General features: G+C 43.7%; 1 protein-coding gene across 5 annotated transcripts; it reads left to right on the forward strand.

Annotated features, from left to right (window-relative positions):
• Positions 1 to 7,130: 7,130 nt before the first annotated feature.
• Positions 7,131 to 25,642, forward strand: LOC134064420 (reticulon-4-like). Of its 5 annotated transcripts, XM_062520337.1 has the most exons (9): positions 7,131 to 8,011; positions 10,533 to 10,589; positions 11,377 to 12,753; positions 20,531 to 20,738; positions 22,289 to 22,427; positions 23,284 to 23,353; positions 23,568 to 23,614; positions 23,895 to 23,953; positions 24,321 to 25,642. In XM_062520337.1, exons 1-9 carry the CDS (start codon positions 7,318 to 7,320, stop codon positions 24,361 to 24,363), a joined length of 2,694 nt encoding a protein of 897 aa, XP_062376321.1. In that variant the 5' UTR covers positions 7,131 to 7,317; the 3' UTR covers positions 24,364 to 25,642. The 5 variants fall into 5 exon arrangements, with proteins under 5 accessions (XP_062376321.1, XP_062376322.1, XP_062376323.1 ...); XM_062520338.1 differs by lacking the exon at positions 11,377 to 12,753 and having other exon boundaries at positions 7,139 to 8,011; XM_062520339.1 differs by lacking the exons at positions 10,533 to 10,589; positions 11,377 to 12,753 and having other exon boundaries at positions 7,141 to 8,011.
• Positions 25,643 to 25,810: the final 168 nt, after the last annotated feature.

The raw sequence follows: 25,810 nt of genomic DNA on the forward strand, positions 1-25,810 counted from the left end.
TGATATCTGAATCTTAATGCATCATGTATGAGGCAAAAACTGCTCTCTCCTTTACAAGCTGCACTTATAGATTTCCCTCAAAAAACTACAACAACAACAACAACAACAACAACAACAACAAAACAACATCCACATGCATCCTCCCCCACTGGTCAAGCTCATTAAAGCCCAGGGATGAGTGGCCATAGTGATCACTCTCCACTCGTTCCATTATGTCAGTGGCGGTATGAGGACACCGTGGCCGAGAGAGGGCCGGCTCTGTGTCCTCCCCCCGCACACACACACAGAGGCCTCTTTGTTGACCAGACGGGGGTCACAATGGAAGCGGCCCACATAAAAGTGAATAGAGTCCCCGCTCGGAGGACAAACATCGCCCACATTTTGATAAACAGACCGTAGTCTCCCCTCCCCTCCCCGTCGCTGTCGCTGTCGCTAGCCGAACTGCGTGGAGCTGTTTTGTCACAGCCACATTCATGTCAACAAGTGAGATCCCTGAGCAGGGCTCACGCACGGTTAGTGGCAGAGCCCTCTCGCCCTGTGTGTGTGCTGTTGGATGGAGGCAGGGCTGTGTCCCAACAAACCAACACGCTGTAATGTGGGGCTCTACAACAGGACTGAGTACATCAGATTCAGCACTGGCTCTAACCTACAGCACTTTCAGTGGTACGTATTACTGTGTGTCAGCAGTAAACGCCTCAGATTATTTCTACTTGGGAAGATTCTAGTGAGAGTACACAAACTGAAGCACAAGTACACACACACACACACACACACACACACACAGTCACACTCTCCGATAGCAAAGACAAAGAGGGAGAGTGTGAGTGTGCTGCTGTCTCAGCTCCTGCATGCCTCCTCCCCCCCGGCCTGCTGGTATTGATCTCCTGCAGTCTAGGGAGCGCTAGCTAGCCTAGCCTGCTGATGCGCCAGCGTGACGCAGCTTTCCTGCGAGCGGCGAGCGCAGAAGAAGAAGAAGAAGAAGAACACCTCCCTGCGCCCCCCCCCCCCCCCCCCTCCCTCCCTCAGGCCTGTCCCTCCGCCAGCCTCTGCCTCTCTGTGTGTGTGCCAGGCTACAGGATTTCCTTACAGCGTCTCGTGTTCCCTCCGCGCGCAGCACACTCTCATTTTCAAACACGAGCTGCCTTTCAATGAGACGCTCTCCTCGCAGATAGCTCTCCTCTTGCCTCCTCATTGATGTCCTCTTCTTCATCACTGGCCTTCTGTGGCGTTAACATAGACAGTGACGGGGCTATTATTAACATGGATTTGATCATAAAAAAAGAGAAGAAAAAAGAACACAGAACAAAGCGAGTCAGATATGGTCTGGTGTGTGATTAACTGTAGCAAACCCCCTGCTGGCTTGACATGCTTCCTAACAAGTGGAGCAGTGAGCATTTCGAAAGATTAGGCGCACACACATGCCCGCCCGCCCGCCCGCCCCACCCCCCGTCCCATCGTCATCAGAGCCTGAGCTTTTCTCTGTCTCTGTCTCTGTCTCTGTCTGCCCTCGGCTGTGCTGTGCTGTGCTGTGCTGCGTCCTCCCGGCTGGCTCGCCTAAAGTAGCACAAGCACAGACAGATATACGCTCTCGGCTTTGGCCCGGGCCGCGGTGATGTGAACTGACATGACCGTCTAGTAGACATTGCCTCTGGACAGAGCCCAGCTGACCAGCAGAGTGCCATTGTGTCACATGCAGTTTGCTCTCAGACACCAACCAACCGCAGAGAGTTTATTGAGTCACTTCCAGGCCATTGTTTGAACAGGCATTTTTCAGGGTTTATTGTTCAAAGGGCCGGCCACTCTGCTGCCCTCTGCTCAGATGCGGTCAGGAATGAGTAGTCGCCAGTAGCCAGCTATTATAAGTGACTCACCACTAGACAGTCATGTTTGTGATGAAAGCTTTGGTAACATTCGCAACCGATGAGATCATCTTAAGTGGCACTCGAAGCACCCAGTGCAGTGACTAGATGCGATGTTATCCTTGTCATCTCTCTACTGTGTAGATCTACTGTAGAAGTGAACTACAAATGAACTCCGTGCGGTTTTGTTTATTCAGATGCCTCTAAATGGGTAATGTGAATGGAAAAAAAACTTCATTGATTCCCAGGGCAGCAGGATGTTGTGGGCCTTTCCATGCTATTATAGACTTGTTAGCCAATGGAAAACTACCTCAGTTGAAAGCTTGGAGACTGCCACCCATCCTGTAAACACTATAAACCAGTAGAGATATGGAGCATACACAGGAAGGGGTCATTTAAGACATATTTCTTGAAGGTGTGTGCCCTGCTGTTTCCCTTTCCTGGCTACTTAGCGTGATTTCAGTGCACTTGAAGGGGTGTGAGTCTGTTTTTGTGAAAACATTGTTGGCTGTGTTTATATATACACACACACTCAGAATGTTTGCTCTCAGAGTGCACCAAGAGTACGAAAGACAAGGCAGTAATGGTCAAGAGACAAGAGACAAGTGAGTCAGGATGATTCATCTCTTTTTACAGGATTTTCCAGGCCTCTTATCCCAGTTTAAAATTGTTGACCATTTGCAAATATGCTGAAGTGCCTTATGGAAAATCATAGCTTTTCTAAATTCAAAGAATTGATTTCTTTGCGTTCCCTTCTCGAGCCAGTGAAATGTGTTGGAAATGGCCAAAATATAAATGCACAAGTACCAAACAGGCTTTCACACTCAGTTACTCCTTTTTTCAGTCATTTATTTACAAATGTATTGTGTTCAAAGATATGGTTGGGATGGCTATCTGGATAGGGGATTACATCACTGCAGTACTAGATTCTGATATAACTTCTTTTGGGAGTGTGTTGGATTTGTGACTGGTATTGAGTTCATCTTTAAGCTGGTTTGATTGCTGTTGATATTTCTATATATCATAACCTCGCATTTGGACATTCCATTTGGCTCGATGCCCACTCAATGCAGCAGTTTGAGAGGATTCTGTTAAAGCTTTGCAAGATGGGCCAAAGAGCTACATTCATGGAATCAGCAGCGCAGGGGTGGTTACAAAGTCACTACCAAACTGCTGTGAGCATTAGCACACACACACACACACACACACACACACACACAAATGCATGTAGCAAAAACGAACGGAAGCACCACACACACAGTTCCTTTTTACTATCTACTCTAACATCCTGATGTGCACCGTACAGATCAATTTTACTTTCCTCTGCTGATAAACCTACTGACCACAACATGTAGATGGTAAACCACATCATCGTGCTTAATAATTCATTGCTTGTTTCTATTAAAAAGCGAGAGGTTGTCCATCGCCAGCTTAAAGTGTCTGTACATAAATGCTTTATATGCTTTATCAATCAGATCATTTGGACTCTGAAGCAGATAAAAAGCAGTTGTGATAGACATCAAGCAGAAAGTGTGACCATTCTTGAAGATGTCTGAAATGTGAAACTGAACTCCTGTCCACCATGGGCTATTCAGCTGCCTCATCAATAAAACAATGCGGCAGTAGCATGGTGTTGAGTTTGGCACAAGGTGCAATATGACACCCGGTGATCCACCACGGGCCATTCCCAAAACACTCCAACACCCAGGACACCGTGCCCATCAAAACTTGACATTCAAGACACACTGAGGATTATCAGATGATTTGTCCTCATCAGCTGACATGTTTAAAATGTTAGTCTAATCTGTAGTCGCATACAAAAAGAAAAAGAAATCAACATAGACATTATTTGAGACACACATCAATCTTGCAGTTGATAAATCACCTTATACTGTAACTTAGTGGGTCACATTCAGAATTTAAGAGCATTATTAATCACATCTGAATGACTAGGCATTTTCTCCCACCAGGAAAATGTTATATGGGTCACACAAGTATAAATATGTGTGTGTGTGTGTGTGTGTGTGTGTGTGTGTACGACCGACCTGGGAATAAATTGGCTAATCTCCCTTTGATCATATTATATTTTGGTCCCCATGATAACTCGTGGTGGCTGTGTGTGCTAAGACAGGGGCAGGCATGGCAGGGCAGGGCAGGGTGGCCCACCCCAACAAATGTGGCTTGATGGGCAGGCAAGCGGTGGCAGTCATGCTGACTCATAGCACAGCACAGCACCAATGCTACTCATCCTCCCAACGCACAGGCCAGTAGGCCACTTAGTCACCATCCATGTGATCATCCGCTAGGTCGCTCTCTAGCCTCTGTTGCCACTCATAGTGCATTATATCACTGTCCCTGTCAGTGGGCAATAAAGACGGAGCCCGGCGGGTCTCTGCTAGCGTTGCTATGAGGGACAGGCACAGAGGGGGCGGGGGAGTGGTTGCTACGGGGCAGCTGCTGCCTGAGGAGAGACGGATCTTGTGCAGCGGAGGAAGAGTCCAGCTCTCTGGGGTTCTAAATCAGGAGCCTTCTATTCTATTCTATTCAGTGAGAGGCCTTCCTATCTCTTTACGTGTCGTAAATACATACTGAAATGATGGGTGTTACATAAACAGACAGGAAACAGGAGAGCTGGTCGGTGGCTTCATTGATGTCAGTAGTGTCTGACTCGCATGGCGATCTTGTATTTATTTTGCCTCAGATTCTTGCCAGAGTGTGACACTTGAACATTTTCCCAAATGTCCTTATTGAGATCTGGTGTCAAGAAAAAAAAATATTAAAAGATTTTCTTAGAATGAGTCAACATCACATGCTAGATCCCATATCTGGATGGCAGTGTATCATTCACTAATAAGACAAACGCACTTAAAAAGCCCCTCTTGAAATGCGGTCTTAATTACATGTGGTCCAGCCCCACCAGTTACCCCTACGAATGTGTGGGCTGCTTTCACTGGCCCTTGAGGTGTCTGTCCTGCTTGTCACGCTGGACAGTTTTGGCAGATGCAAGAGAGCTTTTTCTGGCTGCTTATCTTAGCCCACTTTTCTCAGGCCCCATTCCGGAGATTGGACTGCATACCCAGAAAAGCAGCCACCTAGGTTGAAAACTATTCGTAAATCGGGCAGCTCCACAAGAAGATCCAGGCCAGCCCTACCTGCAGTCGCACTCCCTCTCATCAACAATCACCTACAACCTACGTATGACAACCGTTTGTTAGACAGCCACAGTTCCACTTCCTGTAGCTTTACTCTCTTAGATATTTGTAGAATTTCATTCACCACTCTACCATGAAGAGCTTGCTCAGACCTACTATCTTACCTTACCTCCTAATATACTATACAGTATATGTTTTTTTTTTTTTTTTAAACAATACTTTCTAATGCTTCTACTTTTGCTGTAACTTACATGTAACCTTTAGTTCTCCGACATGCCAATTGGTAGCAATCTGACGGCTGATTCTTCGCGCTGTGCTACATTGTGTTATTCTATCTGCTTCACTCACTGTGACAGCTCCTTCTCATACTCTTACTTTGAACCAGCTCCCCCACTCTCCAGTGCCCTCGAAAGTAGATACGGTCGGTTTGCAGGGTGCTATTGACTGAGGGCCACTATAGCGGCTCTATGTCACAGTGCCGTCAATGATTGTTAGGTCCAAGTATGTACAGAACAGTGAACAAGATAATGCAAATATGCTCTCTCTAGACAGAAATCACCCATACATTAGCTCATACTGTATTATTGGCACTTATATAATGCAAATGAATTAACCTTTACCATTACAAATGATCAATTCTTGCTCTTCTTACGTGAGAAACACAAATGGTATCCTTCCAAAGCTACTGTGTAGGCTAATAATGATTCTAAAAACACCAAGAGAAAACATGCCACTATACAGTGGGCTATACAGTAAGTGCTTGTAATACACAGTGGCACCAATGGAGGACCATTTGTATTTAAAAAAAAAAAAACTGACAGAATTAATCAACTTTTATATACTTTAGCCTTTTGTTTACCGATAAATTATACCATGTTTTTATTGTTTATCGTATCCCCATTAGCTGGGGGCATAAGTCCCAGCTATTCTTCCTGGGGTCCGACATGTCTTGGTTGCTGGTGTCTGTCACAAAAAGTGCGGAGCATTCTATACCAGGCGAGGTCTTTGCATGATGGGTTTCTGGCAGATGATTGTAACTGGAGCACATGTGTGGTAGTAACCCAACCAGCAGAGGACAAGGAATTGCCTACCCAAGCACATTGTGAAGGTATACATATGGCGCATGTGTGGAACAGGAGGAAAAGGTCCATTGATTTTAGCTGATGTTTAAAATGCATGGGTAAGTATGACATTATGATGCCTAAAGATGAACTGAAACTGAACTGATCACACCAAGTTGTTATTTAATTAGTTGTATGGCATTTTTTATGCCATTTTTTTTAGTTTTATGGCATTTTTTGGGATATATAGCTGACAATATATTTGAAGAAACTAGGCCTACTGTTTGCTTTGTTCAATAAAAATCCTGCCATTCCCATAAAAGCAAAAGGCTACCTGACGTGTTCTCATTTTTGAGAAACATGTGACCTTTGAAACAGTCATAGTACATGTAAGGCAGATACATTTGCATGTATTTTTAGAGCTGTCTATGTATAGCCTACAGCTCTATGGCGACCACATGACAAACCATGGAAATGTGCATGGGGTACATGTATTTAGGAAGAGGTTTCTGCTTCACGCAAATCCTAGTGTACTTGTGCGAAGATATGCCTTGAGAAAAATGAAGTCATCTTTGACTGCATCACCAATTTTATAACCTCCTCACAAGCCACCCTCTCATACCGCGTAGGCTATTGCGTAAACATAAAATTAGTTAATTAATGATTGACATGGACGACGTGAACTAAGCTAGTCTCATCCCTATGTCGTTTCCCCTGTAAATAATCTCCTACCTGTCAATCTGAGGAACGAGTGAGGAGACAGTACTGTATTATGTAATAGAAGCGGTCTGTAAAATGAACTTCGCCTTCCTGCTACATAAAGTTATGTCATACTTTCTACCACTTCCAGACTCACCAATTTAACTTCAGTAGATACCAGGGTTTGAGAAATGGGAGGGGACGGGGTGTGCTTGCTTGCCCCCCTTTTACCCTGGGCGGTGACAAGTCACTCTTTCCTCAAACGTATTGGTCACAGATGGTATCACTCAGTGTTATTGGTCAGTAATTGGTTGTTCAATTCTTGCTTGTATTTCAATATTCTGCAGTATTAGCTTCGAACTCAATTCCTGAGCGGCTAGCTTCCAGCTGCTCCGTGGTGGAAGGTGCTCGTGGCGCACTTCTCTTTTTGTTGGGATTACAAGGCTGTGCAGACCTTCAAAAAGAGAAGTTATTTATCCTGCTCTCTAGGATTAGGAGCAGTAGCCATCTACTCAGCAGTGGGGAAATTACTTACACGTTTTAGAGATGGCAGACACTGAACAAGTTTCCTCAACAACCCCCAACGAAGAACCAAAAGTTGAGGTGAGTCAGGGAATGGGGGACGTAAAAGAACCCGACAACGAGGCAGTGGCAAAAGTTGTCGAGAAAGAAATTTCAGACATGGCTGAGGAGCCTATAGACACTCCACAGGAACCACCGATGGAGATTACGGACCTCTCCTCTACCCATTCAGCACTCGAAGTGCCACCAGAAACAGCGCCGCAGGCGCCGGCGGCAGATCCAGTGACGAGCACCACAGAGGATGCCACGGAGCAACTGACAAAGGAGGCGGTGACTGAAGAAGCAGCCCCGACAGCGCCAGCACACACGGAGGAGATTGCAGCTGAACCCGTCCCTAAAACAGAGGAAAAGGCACCCGAGGAAACAACGCCTGAAGTAGAGGAAAATCATACGCAAGAGCCTGAAGTGGAAGCGCCTGCGCCAGTGGTTGAAGAACCAGTGGTAGTAGAACCAGTGGTAGTATCCGCACCGCCTGAACCCGCACCAGTCGTAGTTGAAGAACCTGTCATTGTAGCAGAGGAACCACCTAAAGTGGCAGCTCCAGTCGAAGAACCCATTGTTGTTGAACCCCCTAAAGTAGAAGAGCCAATTCCTGTACCCGAACCCACTAAAGTGGAAGCAGTCGAAGAGGTATCGCCTGCACCCACCGCACCATCCTGTAAGTACTCCAATATGATACTGCAATATTGTTCCTTTTATGGCCGAAAAAGATGGGGTTCCCGATGTTAGCTAATGTTACTGTCAATGTGGTAACATTCTTTTCTCTTAAATTCACAACCAAATGTTGCCACTTATATTTACGCTTTTGGCTATTTTGTTACACTTTGACGATTCTAAATAACATTACATGATATTATGACTTTCATTTTTAACTGGCAGCAAATATTTATTGATGTATGATGCTGCTAACGTTACTAGCTTGCTAGCAGAGCACTGCCCCGGCTGGGCTGGATAGATCAGACATGGCAAGCCTAGCGTTATAACATAGCCTACATTGCCGCAAACATGGGTTAGGTAAATGTTTAGTCTATAACCAAATCACAAAGGTCCGCCTTTCTCCCTGAATTTATACGAAAGCTATAATTCTTGGGGTTATTACTCAGTTGATGGTGCTCATGATGACTGGCCATGAGCTGAAGGCATGAAAATGATGATGCGGCCCACCTGTTTTCATTTGCCAACATCAGGAGGCGTCAATGCGCGGATGAAATCGCCATAGCAAAGCATAGGCGTAGCATGAGTGCCTGGCTGTGCTAAATCTGACTGCATTTGTCACACAGGCCGTTAAAACGTGTCTGTAACTGAACTTCTAATCGAGTCGTAAGAAGCACATATGTAGATGTTGTATGTACATGGCATGTGTGAAATGTTTATTCTGGCATTATGTTTCGAACATTGCTTGATATTTGGTCCCCTCCTGATAGCAGGCTAGCCAAGTTAGCTATTCGATGCTGAAACAAAGACATTACATGGGAAAGTGAAATACTACTTCACCTCCAAACTTTAGATATACATTGTGATATACCATTTAAATACCAACATTGTTGTTTCGTAACCCTCTCGACGGATAGTGGGTTGGGTCTTGCTTAGATCTAGCGTTTTTGTTTGTAAAGCACTGCTGAATTTGTGAGGCTTCTGTCATGTTAATTGATAGGGGTGTTGAGGATTTAGCCTAGATCTATTACATTATTTTACTTTTGTGGTTTTCACTACATTTTATATAGTTTTGGTACGGTATAAGTGAGAGAGATGTCAGGTCATGTTCCATGTATAACTTTATTCAAGGGGAAATCACGATGTCTAATTGAGGGCGGGGTTGATGATGACAAGTGAATCTGACAGACCGATATTGGCTAACAATGCAAGTCTTCCGTAGGCTGTGTCAGCTGTAGCTAACCTCCTAGGCCGAGGTGTATTTTGTGGGACAACAGATTGAGAGGGTGTGGTCAATGGAGCCCCATGATGAGATCATTGCCCAAAGAAAAATAATGGCTTGTGGCCTACAACCAGTTGAAATAAAACGCAAAGTACTAGTTGTAACGACATGAATTCTAAATAGGGTAGCATGACTGGTTAATGCCCATGGTTGTAAAATAGACTTTGAATAAGAATGTAAAATATAAGATTTTGGGGGACAAAATGTTGCATATTTTCCATGTCATTTCCACGTCCTGAGGGCTTTACTATGAAGCAAGGTAACTTTTGGAGTAACCACTGATGTCTGCTCTAAGCAACTATTGTTTCTGAAGTGGTGTGTTACTTAAAGATCAACTGTTACTCCTGAAATTACCTGAGAAAGACAGTACCCTTCCCTCTTATAATAGCCCTCTGCCCCTTTGTTGCTTTCCTGTGTCTACTCTCTGTTTCACCAAGGGGTGGTGTAATAGCCTACATGTTGGCTTAAGGCTCAGCAATTCATTTGGACTCTGACCAAAATATGTGTTTGCAACTCAGTAGGAAGCAGTGCTTTGGTTTCAGATAAAGCCAAATCCGATTTGGGAGATTATGCTATAGGACCGATTTTACTTCTCCATAGCCTCTTTAGATTTACAGATAGAGGTATGTTTATTTTTTATTATTACTATTTTTTTTTTTTTAATTTAGAACTTTTTGCTCTTGCTTTCCCAAGTTGAATCTCATACTCTTTGTTTGTTAGGATCACCGTATTCACCCTTTTTTTTAGCAAAGAATAAGAAATATGGATAACATTAGACTATTACTACAGCTGTAGGTGTTGATTTGGATACGGAAGGGCATTAAATACCCAATTCAATAATGTTAATGCAGAAGAAATGTAATTAATAGTATTAATGAATGAAATAATAGAATTAAATTGGATGGCTAATAAATTATATGCAGTTGGGCCTATGATTGACTGGTTGCTTTGCACTGACAACCTCTGTGCTGTTCACCTTAACATATTTCTCCTTTTGATCAACATTTACTTTGTGAAAAGTTTGTCCACTTTGCTTTGAGCACGTACAGTACAGGCCGAGACTATAACACTTAAGGGCTCCCACTCCCATGCCACCTCCTCTTGCTCTGTTACCGTGGAGGGCCGTAAAATGCTGAAATCGTGTTTGTGTAACTCCTAATCTCATCTACCTCTTTCCACACTGCTCTCTTCCTGATTATCTGTCTCTTGCTGCTGTCGGCATTGTTTGTTTTTTTCCTTTCAGATGAACCTGCTCCTCCTGCCTTTGTTCCACCTCAGATTCTGATGCAATTCTCTGGAGGCAAGTTCCTTCTTTGATTTCTGACTAATTTTCTTGACTGTATTTCACCTCTTGTCAGTCCTCTGATAATCTGTGCAGAACTTACTAATGCATTTGAATCTGTCGTGCACGATTTCTTGTCAGAGAAAAATGTGAGTTTTGGTCTTGCATTTTGAAAACTTTTACGAGAGCAAAGTGTCTGATGAAATGGTATACAGTACAGTAATAGCATGATGGGCACTTTGCGTAGCTTTGTTAGCTTTCCAGATAAGCGTTTATTTTGATAAATAGTGAAAGAATGGCCTGTCAGAATTGTGTCTTTAACCTACTATGGGAAACACCTCCTCCACCTCTGTGGAGGCATGGGGGCATGATGCTAAATGCAATTGAGAGTGGAGTATGTCTGTCTATATTAATCTATGAGGTATATTTCACACACTCACACTCACACACACACACACACAAAAGACCAAGTGGTATGTCTACTGTAATATTCACTTTTGGTCTTTCCTTCGCTAACCGTTCTCACTCTCAGAATAGAGCTCTGATGATTCACTCCAGGCGCATTAGCAGCTGACTGTGATCATAATCAGGCAACTCTGAGTAAATAGAATACAGGCAGGGCACTGCAGTTAAGGCTCAGTTTCTGAGGTTTAAAATATGACGCCTAGGACACCCAAGATGAATGTTGACCTTGGTGCCTCCAGTGGACCCACCCCCATTCCCACTACCCCTGTCCAATCCAGTTGACCCCCCCCCCCCCCCTTGAACTATTTGATCTATGTTTTAAATGCCTCTAATCCAACAGAGCACTGGAGTTCTTCATTACTAGCTTCACAGGATAGTTCCAAGGTTTCAATGGATTCCGACAACAAGGACATGACGTCTGGGCGCTCTGGGTACGATCACGACCTGCTGGGAGGATCGGACGATGACCTTCCCTATGAGATGCAGAAGAACCCGTTTCAAGGCATTAACCTGGGGGATAGTATGAGCGCGGGGCTCAGTCATTTCGAAGATGAACCAGTCGGAGGCAGCGCAGCCCAAATGTCTGAGAGTCCGACACCTGATTTAGTTCAGTATGCGCACGACGGAGAAATGCAAGATAGCTCTCCGTTTCAGGATATAGAGAAAACCTACGATCCGGTTCCCATGGCGCCAGAGCCGGCCATACAACCTTTCAGCTCCTCGCTACAGTTCTCAACAGCTACTGCAGAGGACGAACAACCTAGCTTGCCCCCAGTTCTGCCTGACATTTTGAAGTCCTCACCTCTGAACCCAGACAAGATTGACTCTGGCTCCTCTGAAGGGAGTCCAGACCTCAGCCCGGTCCACAGACGAGGCACTGAATCACCAAACATCCCCATGTCTTTGTCTGCCAACAATCCTTTCGCTTTTGACTCAAAGATCTCACTCTTGAAGGAAATGGCTGAAGAAACGGAAGCCAAAGCGAAAGCCAATTCCCCCGAAGAGGACATAGTCACTGAGCAGAGCTTTGGCGCCTTTGACCTTGTCAAGGAAACCAAGGACACTCATGACATTGAGCCCCCACAAGATGAGTATAAAGATTGGAACCCGTCTACCCTGGCATCTACTAAGGTAGCTGACAAGTTTGAGTGTCTAAACTTCCCTAGTGGGAAAGCCAGAGAAGATTCCGACTCTGAAAGTCCCTCAGCAGATTCCTTGTCCCCAGTTTTGGAGGCGATGGCTAAAAACCCAGCGGTCTTCCAGCTCGAGAGTGACAAGGTGGTGCCTGAGGATAAGGAGGTAGTCGAGGCAGCAGAAGAAGTGTCCGAGCAGGAAGTCTCCTCTGAAGAGTTTGAGTTCGTCGAGAGGCCACCCCGGGGAGCAATTGACGAGTTTTTGGAAACGCTGGATTCCACAAAGTTCTCAAAGACATCCGAGTTCACCATGGATGAAGAACCAACCTCGCTTTTTAAGCAGGAAGACCACGTGACCGGGGTATCCTCAGCAACATCCCAGGAAATTTCAGCCAATCAGAGCTCATACCTTCTTCTCACTGAGCCAGGAAAGTCTTCTCCTCAGAGGAGCAAGGCTGGCCTCGAACTAGCAGATGTCGAAGAGTCCCTCTTCCAAGCCCCTCCCTCTCAGTCCTATACAGGCCCAGCAAAGACGACTGCTGAGAAGACCAGTGTGAAGATGCCAAACCTTAATGTCGGATCAGGTAACTCCATGGGCCTTTGTAAAGCATTTCACCCCCCACCTCCCGAAGACTCAGTTCACCCCCCCCCACCCCCAACGCCATCCATCTTTTGGTCCATTCTGTTGTTCACATTTTCTACTTTATGTTCTCTGCATGTAACAATCACCACTATGCAGTCATTAACACTGAATTTGTGTGAGCATGTGGTGTGTGTGTATGTGTGTGTGTGTGTGTGTGTGCGCATGCGTGCATATGCATGACACTAATTTAAATGGTATATATTTTTCCGTCATCATCATCTTTTATGTAGTAGCCATTATTTCATACCCTTACTCATTTTGGTATTTTGTTTTTTAGAGTCAGAAGTTTATGTTGACAGATCTGCAAAAGTCGCAGTCTTGTTACACAGCCACTTTCAGTATCTCTTTCACTTATCTGTTTTAGTTCATTTGATTTTATTTTTTTTTTCAAGCTCTGTATATAATATATAATATAATCAGAGTAAATTTATCTGACACAATTTCCAAAGTAGTCATATAAAATGCAAGAGTGGTGTCAATTTCAAGGGAAGCCTTCCGGAAGAATTTGTGGGATCAAGGGTCAGTGTAAAGTGTTTTAATGGTCAACTAAATGCAATTAAGTGCGCTAGGTATTTTGTTAACCAATATGCAGGCCGTACGTGACTCATTCCCTGAAAAGCTGCCAGTTCTCCTGCAGAATGGCTCTTGTCTGAGGCATTTGCTTTGTCTTGTACAGAGCGGTTTATCATTTTCATTCACTGTTTTCGTTATCAGTAGCAACACCAGATATATTGTGTTGAAGAATCTACACTTAAGTGTGTGGTAACGTCTCCATGGGGACGCGGCTGTAACTGCCATCTGGAATTTTCTGTCTTGCACTGCCTCTCTGACTGAACCCATCAGCGAGATTGCCTTATCTATTTCACTGAAGATATGAAGTCAGTTGAATTGTTTGTTCTAGAGGTTCAGGCGCAGCGTGTTTGGCAATACTAGTCCTTCCGGCCCGAATCGTGGCTATCTCATTTCAGCCCATCCCCAAAATGTGATCCTCCCACCTTGTCGTTTATTTCAAATGACACAAAACCTGATATGCGGTTGTAAGACTTTTGACTCCACTCTGGTTTTTATTTCTGCTGTCTACGTGTGGGTGTTCCGTCACAATTTTTTGAATTGAAGATCAGATTAATTTTTTTTTCCTTTCTTTTTTTTTTCTAAAGCACATATGCTGACTAGGCATATTTAGTGGAATGGCCCCCTAGTGGTACTGGTACTGCACACCCATCTCCCTCTGCACTGGGGGAGGGGGGGGGGAAGTACTGCTGACTTGTAGCATGTGTGAATATGTTGACTTGTTGAACTCTTAATGAATAAAAGAGAACCGCTGGTAGACAAAATAACGTGGAGAGTGAACACTTTGATGAAAGAGCAGTTACGCAAGCTGTCGTATAAGCCCTTATGAGATGCGTTCCATATTAGGGAATAGAACCTCTAGAAGGAGAATATTTGCTTACTCTCCATTCTTGATAGAAGATCAGCTCCCAGAACTTAAGAAAGACAGATTCCATTCTGTGTTTGAGAGGAGCGTGGGGATGAAGGAGAGAGTGACAATGGGGAGGTCTATACACTGTTTGTGTGTGTGACTGTAGTGGGGTAGAGAGACAAAGGGAGATGGGAGTGTGTGTGTGTGGGGGGGGGGGGGGGGATGGTGCGGTGGAGGGAGAGGTTGGCAGTGGGGAAGTTTATAGTCGCTGCGTCAGTGCGTTAGTCGCTCGCCGAGCCAGCAGACAGTCAGCTGACCTCAGCCCTGCAGCCTGCGAGAGGGGGAGAGAGAGAGAGAGAGAGAGAGAGAGAGAGAGAGAGAGAGAGAGAAAAGGGAGGTAACGCTGCAATCGACTCACTTGTGGGAGCCTTCATTCCCTCCTCCTCCTCCTCCTCCTCCTCCTCCACCTTGTTCCCGGTGCCCCACCCGCTGCTATCTGCAGCCAAGCGCTCCACACGCTGCCTGGAATGCCCAACTGATCCCTGCGGGTCTTCTTTCCAGAGGGAAAACATGGAGAATTCGGACATGGACAGCCAGCATGGATCTAACTGGAAAGAGAGGGGTATAGTTGAATTAGCCTTTGTCTCTATGGTGCTAGTAGTGAGAATTGTTTGACGCTGATCCTGTGGCTTGGCTGCTGTTTTTTGATATCGAGAGGCTGGTGTGTTTTCACAAACATCTTGGAATAGCCTGATGACAATTTGACATTTTTAATCAAACAAGTGATTGTGGGGTGTGTAACTGCTGTGTAGATTTTGTAGTCTATAATGTCATTTTGAGTTTGTAATTGAACAGTAACGTATTTTTTTGCTGTCCGTACTCCGTAATGCTGTGACTCCCGGGCAGAGAACCTTTGTACCTCATTCAGCAGTGGCCTGGTCGTAGAAGTCTGTACAAAGGTGCTCGGGAGCAGTCAATTGTGAAACTCTTGATGTCTCCTATTCATTGAGTTTGTGGTGGAGGTACTGATGAAGCAGTCAGTGGCATCCCTTACGATGACCCCTTAAACCCCCTCTCCTCTTGAGTATCCGGTTCAGCCGCTGCCTGACCTGACGCTGGTGCTCTAAACAAGTTTAGTGTGGTCCAGGCTCGCTGTTTTTAAAGTTTTATAATCCATCCATTGTTAGTTTGCTTTTAGATCTTAGCGATGAACCACTTTGCTTAAATTAACATAGTTTGTGCTTCTGAGTCTTCTGATCATCAGACGTTGTGACACAGTCACCTATTACAACATTTGGTAGTGTCTCTCTCAATTACGAAACAGAGAGGGCATTATGTGAAGGGTCAGCCATCAAGGCGTCACATCACTTGGACTGTAAAATATTGTACACTCCCACTGTATGGTGACACTTTGTCACCATGTCATAAAACAAAGAATGTGAGTTATCACTGTTTGACATTCCATGGGAGACACATTTCATGTTTGCTTTTCTCAAGTTTGAGAATGATTGTGAGAGCTCTTGTGACAATTCTTGTGACATCAGGTTGGCAGTCTCAGCAGTACCATCTGGCAAAAATGGAACTGACCAATCGGCTTGTCAGGATGACACGTGCCTTGGCTGCACAACTTTGACCGTTTTTGCCCAAGAAACCTCTGACCCAGCATACCGACATGATGACTATGCACTTTCATGTTTGCCACATACTTAAGAACAGAGGGATACATTTTCATTCAGTAACATTAAGCCTGCCTGATTTCCATATTTGACAGGTTTAGATGTTGCAATGTAAAGGGATCTGATTGGGCATATGCACATTTCTGGTGTGACCATCATCATCATCATAATAAATTGACGTAGTATATTTATAGAATTTAAATCCATGATAGAATGTTCAGTCACATAATAATTATCTGATTTGAAGGCTGCTTGTGACCACACACCTCCATCACATACGTGACTAGCTGCTAATTCATTCAGCTGTGTAATAGGAAAACGTGTAGAAGGCACACAGGCCTACGACCTGTATCACTATAACGTGCCTGTTAGCTTCGCAGTTAGGACCACAAGCCATCCTGCAGGAAGTGCCTCCCTCTCCCGCTTGCTTAGCTGAGCAGCACAGAGAGTGCTGGTGCATGCTCGGAGGCGCAAGATGGATGCCAAGCGGGGTTAGTTCTGTCATTATCCCTGGTTTATCTGTGCAGGCTAGCGGATTCGTGTCTCTCGTTCGAAGTGTGATATTTTGTTATTCTATTTTCAGCTGAAATGATGTGGAATTGGGAGACTGGCTATGATTAACATGGTGTTTATTTAGTGGTGCGATTAACGCCCGTCCGAATGTAGCACCGTTAGCTGTCTACTAGTGTAGCTGCGTGGACTTTGCTAATATGATCGGCGGACTGAGCCAGTGATGTCAAGTGTGTATTTCGTCTGCCACATTTACTGCCAGTCGTATCGTTTGCGTCATTATAAAGATAAATGTTCGCTGAAGGATGGCTAGTTTGAACATAAACGTGTAATAGGATGAGATCAGAATGCTTCACAATGTGTGGGCTATTTTTAGATCCTCCAGATGATGGTTTCATGCTTACCTTATGTAGCTACGCTACAGCCACGGTCGGAATGACCAAGTAGCCATAGTCAGTTATTGCATGCTAATGCAGACATTATTCAGAATACCGGAGAGACCAAAGTCATCTACCAGGACACTGCAACAGAAAGGCATGCATTGCGACGTGGTCGCGAGCGCGTATGTCAGCCGTCTATATATGGAGAAAATGCGTCTCGATGTGAAGCTTGGGTAGAGACGTTTATGGGCTTCCTTGAGTCATTTTTGTAGGATTGTCATGGTAAATTATTTATTGCGTTCAATACTTAAATGTATCAGGATTTGGGTGGCCGGGTAGTCCAGATCATGGCATAGAACGTTACTCACAACTACGTCGTTATGGCATGAGAGTGAGACAGGTTCTGCCGGTGTTACCAGATATACCGTTTCTGAGATTCTGAGTTTCCACGGGTGGAGTTTAGCGTGAATATTTATGAGATTGTGGCACATGCACGCCCCTAAACACGAATAGGCCTACTGAAGCGTGAATCAAAGGGAACTGAAAATGTTGGCAGTCGTTAAAAGACTACGGTGATTTAACACGTTTTTGGATGTTGTCATGGGTTAAGAAGGAAACATGACCATTTCGTGGTCGGGGAAATTATGCAATTAACCTCGATGTTCTGATTGTGTTGCAGCCACTCAAGCAAAACGTCATGTCAGACAAAATCATATAAATCTGTATCTATATCTGACGTCGCTTGACTATGTAGAATATTAGCTATTGTAGCCTACACCTGTAGGCTATGCTGTGATGGTAGTCCTAGCCTTTTTTTTTTTTTTTTTTTATCGTTTTGATTGTAGCCCAGCCTGTGTGCTTCTGTGGTGACAGTGACTTGGCATCAGATTGACTCACTGTATACCAACACAAGTCTAAGCCTGTTATCATGTTTCCATTCGTGTTCCTTGCACACTTGTGTTTGTGTGCAGACTTGGGAAAATAGCACATTATCACATTATATCTTCAAGACATGGGCTTTACATCAGTAGGCCTATTAACTCAATAAAAGTTCATGAAAAGTTATGCTTTAAAAAACTATTTCATCATACCAAAGTAGCCTATCATGTGTGCAAGGATAATATTTAAAAAATAAAGTCTGGGTAATCAGCTTTCAGAAATTAGGTGCCCTGTCTATCAGATGTTTATACTTTTCAGTGCCCAACTAACAATTCTAATGTTACATTGTAAGATAGAGTCTAGCCAAGTTAGGCAAATATTCATAGGGAATAGTGGAACAGCAGTTCTTGGTCTGGTAAGGTCAAACATGTAAATTCATAGCATACAACAGCTACAGCCTGTCTGGCAATGAACAGACAAGGATTTGGAGAAATAACGCCCATGGAGAAATTCATTTATCGCTTGAAAGAGTGGAGTGGGGTCTTAGTGAGTGCTGGTAAACATGTTTTCATCAGAGCGGTAGGCTAAGGCCTAACTTTACTTAACATAACCAATATGAGTGCATGGTCATAGATAGATAGATAGATAGCCTGTTTTATTGATCCCCACTGGCGAAATTCAAAAATAGGGGAATATTCAACTGCTCCCCTAACAATAACAACATGATTGTACAAAACTAATTTTATTACTGAAGTTATTGTACCAATTAGTGTACAGCACAAGTCTTTCTTTCTTTTTAACTATAGCTAGCATGTTTGTGTAGGCCATGCATAAAGCTTGAAACTCACTTGGAACATCACACAAAACAGATGGTGAAGCCTACTGACACTTTAAAGACAACAGCGATAGCCCACGATGTCCCACTGACATTTACGTTACATAAAACAAGCGAACTTAAATGACAATTTGATAGGCTAGTGAGATACACAAGAAAACAACATACGCGAAATTGCATTGTCTAATCTTACTATAGCCTACTTACTAAAACTTACTATACCACCATTGATCGTCGAAACGGTCATGTTTTAGCACAACCCCATACCAACATTCAAAAACAGATTAAAGCATGCTGTTGTCTTCTAACTTATCTCTGCCAACATTCCTAGTTTCCTTTGATTCACGCGCCATGACTGGGTGTCTAGGCGCGCGCGCTCGACAACCTCCGTTTATAAATATTCACGCTAAACTCCACCCGACTCCACCCATAGAAACTCAGAATCTCAGAAACGGTATATCTGGTAACACCGGACCATCCGCGAAATGGGTGAGAGGGGTTAATGTCTGTAGATCAATTCTCTCAGATCTATGTTCTTTAGTTTAGAAAACGGTTTCATTGCTGCTGAAAGGAATTCTGAACACGCACCAATTTTGTAGCATGCCATAATATTTTTAAACGCCCAGTTTCAGCAGTCGGAAAGTATCCCTCTAATCTAATTCTAGACTGACCTGTTAGGAATTGCTACTGAAACTCGAACATAGGGGATCCCTGGCCCCTAACTGTCTGTAAAACCCAGCCCACGTCGTCACTTTGCTCTAAGTAACTGTATCTAAAAGGCTGCTAAACGGTGTGTGTGCTTTGCACGAGTTTATATGACTGCGCAGGATGAAATCGAGTGTTGTAGGGATTAACCCTCCGGGTCTGTGTTCTATTCTGGTAGGGCACACTTCGGTGCGTGCTATTCAAACACCGTGTCTTGGCTGTGTCAGCTGACTAGGACGTCAAGGATTACCTTTGACTGTTGTGACAAGTGCTGAGCTGTAGTCATACTGTAGTGTACAATTAGTGGAATTCCTCATAGGACAAGAACTTTATTGGGGGAAGAGGTTTACGTTTCTTTATTAGACACGCATGATCTAGTAACCTAGTTTTGTTGTGTAGGTGGGTCACCCTGGTGTCTCAACAAGGCCCTGTCACTGGTTAGGTTTGTTTCAGACCTTGGCTGCGATATTATCATTTACTGCATTGTGTTTTTACCTAGTTTTTACATCATTTGACTAGCCTTAGTTCAATTCCATTCCATTTTCAAGGGGCGTAACCAATGGTGAAATTGTACTTAAATTGGCACGTTAAACTCCCTCTGAATACTTTCTGAAGGTTTTACATGCAGCTGTTTAAAAGTTTCAAAGAAAATGCACATCGGTGTCATTTAAAACTGATGCCATCAGCACAGCCTTTGGCAGTGCTACCAACCCTCCTCTGTCTCCCCTGCCACTCATCCCTCTCTGTGATTGGTCCATTTGTTTTTGGTGATTTGGAAATGGGCTGGAATGGAAGGCTCACCAGACAGATCTAGAGTAAAGTCTAATCTAATCTGCTCACTCATTCGTCTGGGTTTACCTAGGCAATGACTTAGCATGTTTAAGGGACAAATTCATAGTGACTTGCTATTTATATTATTCGTTTATCTTTCATATATTTTCGTTTACTCAGATTGGTAAACTGTGCTTTTTTGTTGTTGTTGTTGCATTTTTCCCATTTTTTTCACCTTTTTACATATCATTCATTCCATCAGCACAACCTTAGTTCTAAGGCTCTCTGTTTTGGATGTAGATTTTGAGCTTAAATGTAATTTAATGTATATTGATATTATGTAATGCATTAATTAAGTGTTCTCCTATGGTTGATGGGGGGCCAGACAGTAAAAGCCAGTGCTCTTGAATTTCCCCTTGGGGATCAATAAAGTGTCTATAATCATCTATCTTTACGGTGACACTGTGGTGCAGAGGCCTCATGTTGCACTCTCACACCCGTCCAACTGACCCTCCCTCCTGCTCTCCTCCTCTGGCCTGCAGTGGTGGACCTCCTGTACTGGCGCGATGTCAAGACCACGGGCGTGGTGTTTGGGGCGAACCTGCTGCTTCTGTTCTCCCTGACCATGTGCAGCATCATCAGCGTGCTCTCCTACGTGGCCCTGGCCCTCCTGTCCGTCTCCATCACCTTCAGGATATACAAGGGCATCCTCCAGGCCATCCAGAAATCCGACGAGGGACACCCATTCAAGTGAGTACATTTGGACTATCACTCATCATGTCTGCTCTTTTGCTCTACAAGGCCCCTTCTCAACACCTCTCCTCGATCCTTGATGCTCGGTCCTCCAGGCTCGTTCCCACTGATCTATAACTAACTCTGGATAGACTATCCCATGGTGTCCGCCCCATCATTCTTTATGTAGATTATTGGGAACGATGACCGAGGAAGGAAGGGAGGATAGATAAAAATACGAATGAGAGAGGCCCTATTAATTGAGATGGACTGATTGATGCATTGATTCCTCCCTATGGGCCCCTGAGTGCTGTAGCCTGAATGTTATGCTAATTGACATCAGCCAAATACTTTACATTTGCATGTATTTAAGTGGCAGTCACACTCCGATTCGTTTTTAAACCATTACATTTTACATTACGTTTCATTTAGCTGACGCTTTTTAACCAAAGCGACTTACAACATGAAAAAAACATTTAGGTTTTTAAGAGCATTTCTAACAACATAAAAAGCCAAACCACCGCTCGTTGCCTCAAAAGTTGAGATTAGTTTAACTTTGGTGAAATGTTCTTGTGGCCTTTTGGCCTTATGCCCCCAACATCATCTCCCATGCTGCGCTACATGGAAGGCACAAAGGTTGGGCTAAGGTTCGGGTCAGGTGTCTTGAAGTTGACTGTCGCAGAACTGCCTTGAAGTCGACAGTGGGGGCTCAAAATAAAACACCGTCGAACGTTGTGAGACAGTGGTCATTTTAGCTGTAATCTTTACAAGCGTCACTGAATTTCATGAACATTCTGTGGTCTCCCGTGGCTACATAGCTGCCAGTCCCTTCTTGTCTGAGTGGGCCTTTAGTTTTCAGTGGCACTTGGTGACCACACGCATGTAGATGATTTTATGGCCGTTTGGATGAGCAGAGCAGCAGGTGGTCCCTTCAGCAGGAGTTGGTTGTTGTGGTGTTGCATGTATTGAGCTCTTTTGCCAAAGGAATCAACAAGCTAGCCTGATAGCTTATCCATTTTCCTGGCAATTGCACTGAGCCTCACTTTGCCTTGTAACTGGCCTTCCTGGTCATTAAAATCAAATTAGCTGGGTTTAGCCTGGAGGGAAAGTGATTGGTGCTCAGTCATGACTAAGCCGTTTAGTGCCTCTTAAAGGAGTTTTCTCAGGGAATCAATGAAAAAGAAAAAATCTGCCTGTGAACAGACCAGCCCAACTACTATTTGATCAAAGATTTTGTGTAAGCAAGTTTGCTTTTGTTGATATGTCGGTAATCCAGGCACAGCAGAGTGTAACCTTTATTGAAATCTCTACAAATCCCCTTATTTAAGGTGTAATCCAGCTGATTAATGCATGAATGTACATCTAGGAGTTGGTATGTGTAATGAAAAAAGAAAAAAAAAACACCACACAATTGATCACAGAGAAGAGGTAGTACTTGTTGACCTAAAGATTATTATTTGTGGGACCAGCGAAATGGCCCGTCCATTAAAAGCGGAGCCTGCCATGTTGCGGTTCCAGGGCTTTGCACATCCTAATCCCCTGGCTAAAAGCCCTGTTTTGTTTGGCAGACTGTACCTGGACAAGGAAGTGGCGTTGTCCGAGGAGATGACTCACAAGTACAGCGACGCAGCTTTGGCCCGCATCAACTCCATCATCATCGAACTGCGACGACTCTTCCTGGTTGAAGACCTGGTGGATTCCCTTAAGGTGAGCCTTTTCGTGTGCAGTGTGTCCCTGTTGAAGACACTACTGAGATCTTCCACTAATGACACTTGCTATCAAAATACCGGATTTTAGCAGGATTTGTGGCTAGAAGAGTAACTTTTTTTTTGTGCCGAGAAGAATTACTTTTTTTGTGCCTAGAAGAGTGACTTTTGGAGTACAAGCTTTAGACGAGTTTTCTATCACAAATTGTAATATTCCAGGATAAATCTGACCTTGTTCTCGATATACATGTCTCTCTCTCTCTCTCTCTCTCTCTGTCTGCACTTGAGACTTTAGACCTTTAAGAAGTGTCCTTAGCATTTTTTTTTGTATTCCTGGACGACGCCCCCTGGGCCTTAAATGTAAAGCCGTGCGCGGAGCAGGCTGACATGACATGACATGACGTGACGTGAGCGGGGTTCGGCCTTATAGAACGCAGCAGCTGCTCAGGTTTATGTGTTGCTCACATACCTATCAACACCTCCAGCACGGAGCCAAACACTGTCTCCGGATTGGGCCCCGCTGCAGGCAGTAGGCAAGGGTCGGGCGTCAGGCCAAAGCACCCTCTGGTAGGAATAGAAGAGCCAATGACTGAGGCCCCTGTGCCAAGCTGTGAAGACATTGGCTGGTCTTGTAAGGAATACTGTGTGGAATATTATTTTCAGTGGTTCCTGAACATGATGCCATGTGTGTAACTAAAAAAAAAAACAATCTAGATTTTAAAAGAAACGAAAAACAAAAAGCCCATCCTGCACACAATATGTCTTTGAACGGATATTTGATTGTTATAGTTGGTTTTAAATATTTAGGTGAAATTATCATGTCTAAGTATTTAATATTGTGCCTGTTTCTTTTGTAGTTTGCTGTGTTTATGTGGATTCTCACCTACATTGGTGCCTTGTTCAATGGACTTACCCTCCTCATCTTGGGTAAGTAATGTTTAAAAGCTGCATTTTTACTGTGGTTGCAGGCCCTAAAAGGCCTGCTGTTTAAACAGTGGAACTATTTTTACCTGGAAGTTCCCCCTGCTACTACCGCTAGTCTGCCCCAAGCCTTAAGCAAAGCTAATATTTTGACCTCGGGAATGATTTTGTGTTTATGGAGTGACACAGACTTATTTTGTTCTTAACTGCTTTCCTTCAGGTCTGATTGCAGTGTTCAGTTGTCCAATTATCTATGAAAAGCACCAGGTAAGCCAGAAAAGCATACTGCCTGTACTTGAGCCTCCACAGAGTGATTCTTTAGTGAGAGGGATTTCTCATGGTTCATGCCCTCTACAGCTCATGCAAATATGAACTTGTGCCCACACATGCAAACTGACACTAAGGTTTCCTGTCAGTCTGTTATGTAATGAAGAGATATGATATCAGTTTAGTCTTTATGACCTTTCTTGTAGACTAACAGCCTACATGTCAGTGCTGTTTCTTCTTGTGTTATCAGTGTGGTAATACGCTTTGATTCTTTCTTCAGACCCAAATTGATCATTACGTTGCCATGGTTAACAACCAGGTTAAAGACGTTGTTGGAAAGTAAGTATGCCTATTTTATCGCCGTATCGAAAATCAGTTTTACTTGCAAGAATCATTGTGTCCGTCTACTTTTCCAAATCACTTTTGCTATTGGAAGTAGCTGTATTCATGTGGCTGATTTCAGGGACAACATGGAAAGAACGCAACACTGAGAATTCACTGATTAATTTAGCATGTGCTCCACCCGTAGGCCTGGAACTCTGTATAAGCCTTCTAGCCTTCGTTTCCACCTTGCGCAGATGCTTTCATTTGTGCTAAACAAATGAACTAAACTAAACTAAAACATGTTGGTCTATGTGAAGAAGTGTGTATGTATAATATGAATGTGAGTGTATTGACGTGGCCTTGTGGTATCTGCTTGTTCCAGGGTCCAGGCGAAGGTGCCTGGTCTTAAGAAGAAGGCCGAGTGAAATGCGGAGAGCTGGCGTCAGCTCTTCTGAGACTGTGTGGGGGAGAACGGGGGAATATGAAGCCCTCCTCATCACTGTTCTTTCAAAAGTGTTTTCCACTGCAAAGAAATTCCCAATGCCCTGTGGAAGATAATAATTAAAAAAAAAAAGAAGCCAGGATTCACTCGTTTTATTTTTTATCACTAGCTCGTCGGTGTAGCCATTTGTATATGAAATGACATCAAATTTCTTATTTATCAGAAGAAAAACAATGAATAAACAATACACTGGTTTGATGAAATCGAGGAAGTCCTTGCTCATTGAAAAGGAGTGTATTTCACTTTAAACTGTCCTGGAGTGTGTGAGCTGGTTCATCTTTTTGTAGTGTCTTTCACGGGTTAGGAAATTATTACTTTTTTTTTCATCTTTTTTAAGAGGAAGGGTTGAATGGTACCATGATGGCAAAAACTGAGCATCTGTCCATATATTACTTTTGGGTATGGTTTAGTGATATTGTGATTTTACTGTTTTATTGATTGACTGTATAGTGGTCTTACTGGGTCAGACATGCACTGTGGTATACGCCTGGAGACAACCATTTAGCAAAAAAAAAAATTGACAAACTGACTATGACAAACTGAGTTTGAAATGTGTCAACTACCTAATCCTTTTGATGGCTGAGCTCAAAGTGAAGACCGCCTCTTTGCGCTATATTCTATGATGCAGATAAGTTTAGAGCTGGTTTGGGCTTCATGGGGACAAGCCTGAGTTGTTGTGGCACTGTCTGGAACTTAGTCCACCTCAAATACTGTTGTCTCCAGTCTTATACAACTGACATGCGACGAGTCACACCTGCCCCGGTGAGACTAACTGTAGAGGTTCACGGAAGCTTCTAGGTCTTGATTGTGGCTGTTGTGTTTTTCCGGCCACACCAAGCTTCTCCATACCACTTCATGCTTGAGTATCTCTAGAAACCTTTTAGACCTTTGCGAGATAAAAAAAAAAAAGTGCATCGACTAAGCCATCGTTTCACCTCATTGCAGCTACCTAGTTAAACTCAAGACGGAACACGTTTACAGACATTGACTTTAATTTACAATAACTATATATGCTCTTTCTGTGGGCCCAGTATCTAAAGCTGCAGAATAATGTAACTTGGAAACTTCAAGCATCGTTTGTTATGCAAGTAACGTTATTAATTGTGAATGATTCTTCATACAGTTGTTATGAGCTCTAATGAGAATTGTCTGTGGAATGCATTGTGAACTGTAAACAAGTATCAATAAAGCTTCTAGAGGAATGTTTTTTTTCCCTGCCTGTTATTTGGATCAGGAGAGCTGTTGGCTGTTCACTGAATGCACTGTTTACATCTCATGTGACTCATCAAAATGAATTTGAAAATGATAAAAGTTTTTAAAAAAATGTAGTTTTCAGCTAGGCTCTGTGACTTGCGTGGAAGTATTTTGGG

The sequence above is a fragment of the Sardina pilchardus genome, chromosome 18, assembly GCF_963854185.1.
Source record: "Sardina pilchardus chromosome 18, fSarPil1.1, whole genome shotgun sequence".
Classification (NCBI taxonomy): domain Eukaryota; kingdom Metazoa; phylum Chordata; class Actinopteri; order Clupeiformes; family Clupeidae; genus Sardina; species Sardina pilchardus.

Bases quoted from the DNA above. Each gene is read 5' to 3' on its own strand.
- LOC134064420 (XM_062520337.1), top strand. From the start codon at position 7,318: ATGGCAGACACTGAACAAGTTTCCTCAACAACCCCCAACGAAGAACCA. The intron at 12,754-20,530 runs GTAACTCCATGG...TCTGGCCTGCAG, and splicing joins AAACCTTAATGTCGGATCAG to TGGTGGACCTCCTGTACTGG. The intron at 23,615-23,894 runs GTAAGCCAGAAA...TTCTTTCTTCAG, and splicing joins TTATCTATGAAAAGCACCAG to ACCCAAATTGATCATTACGT.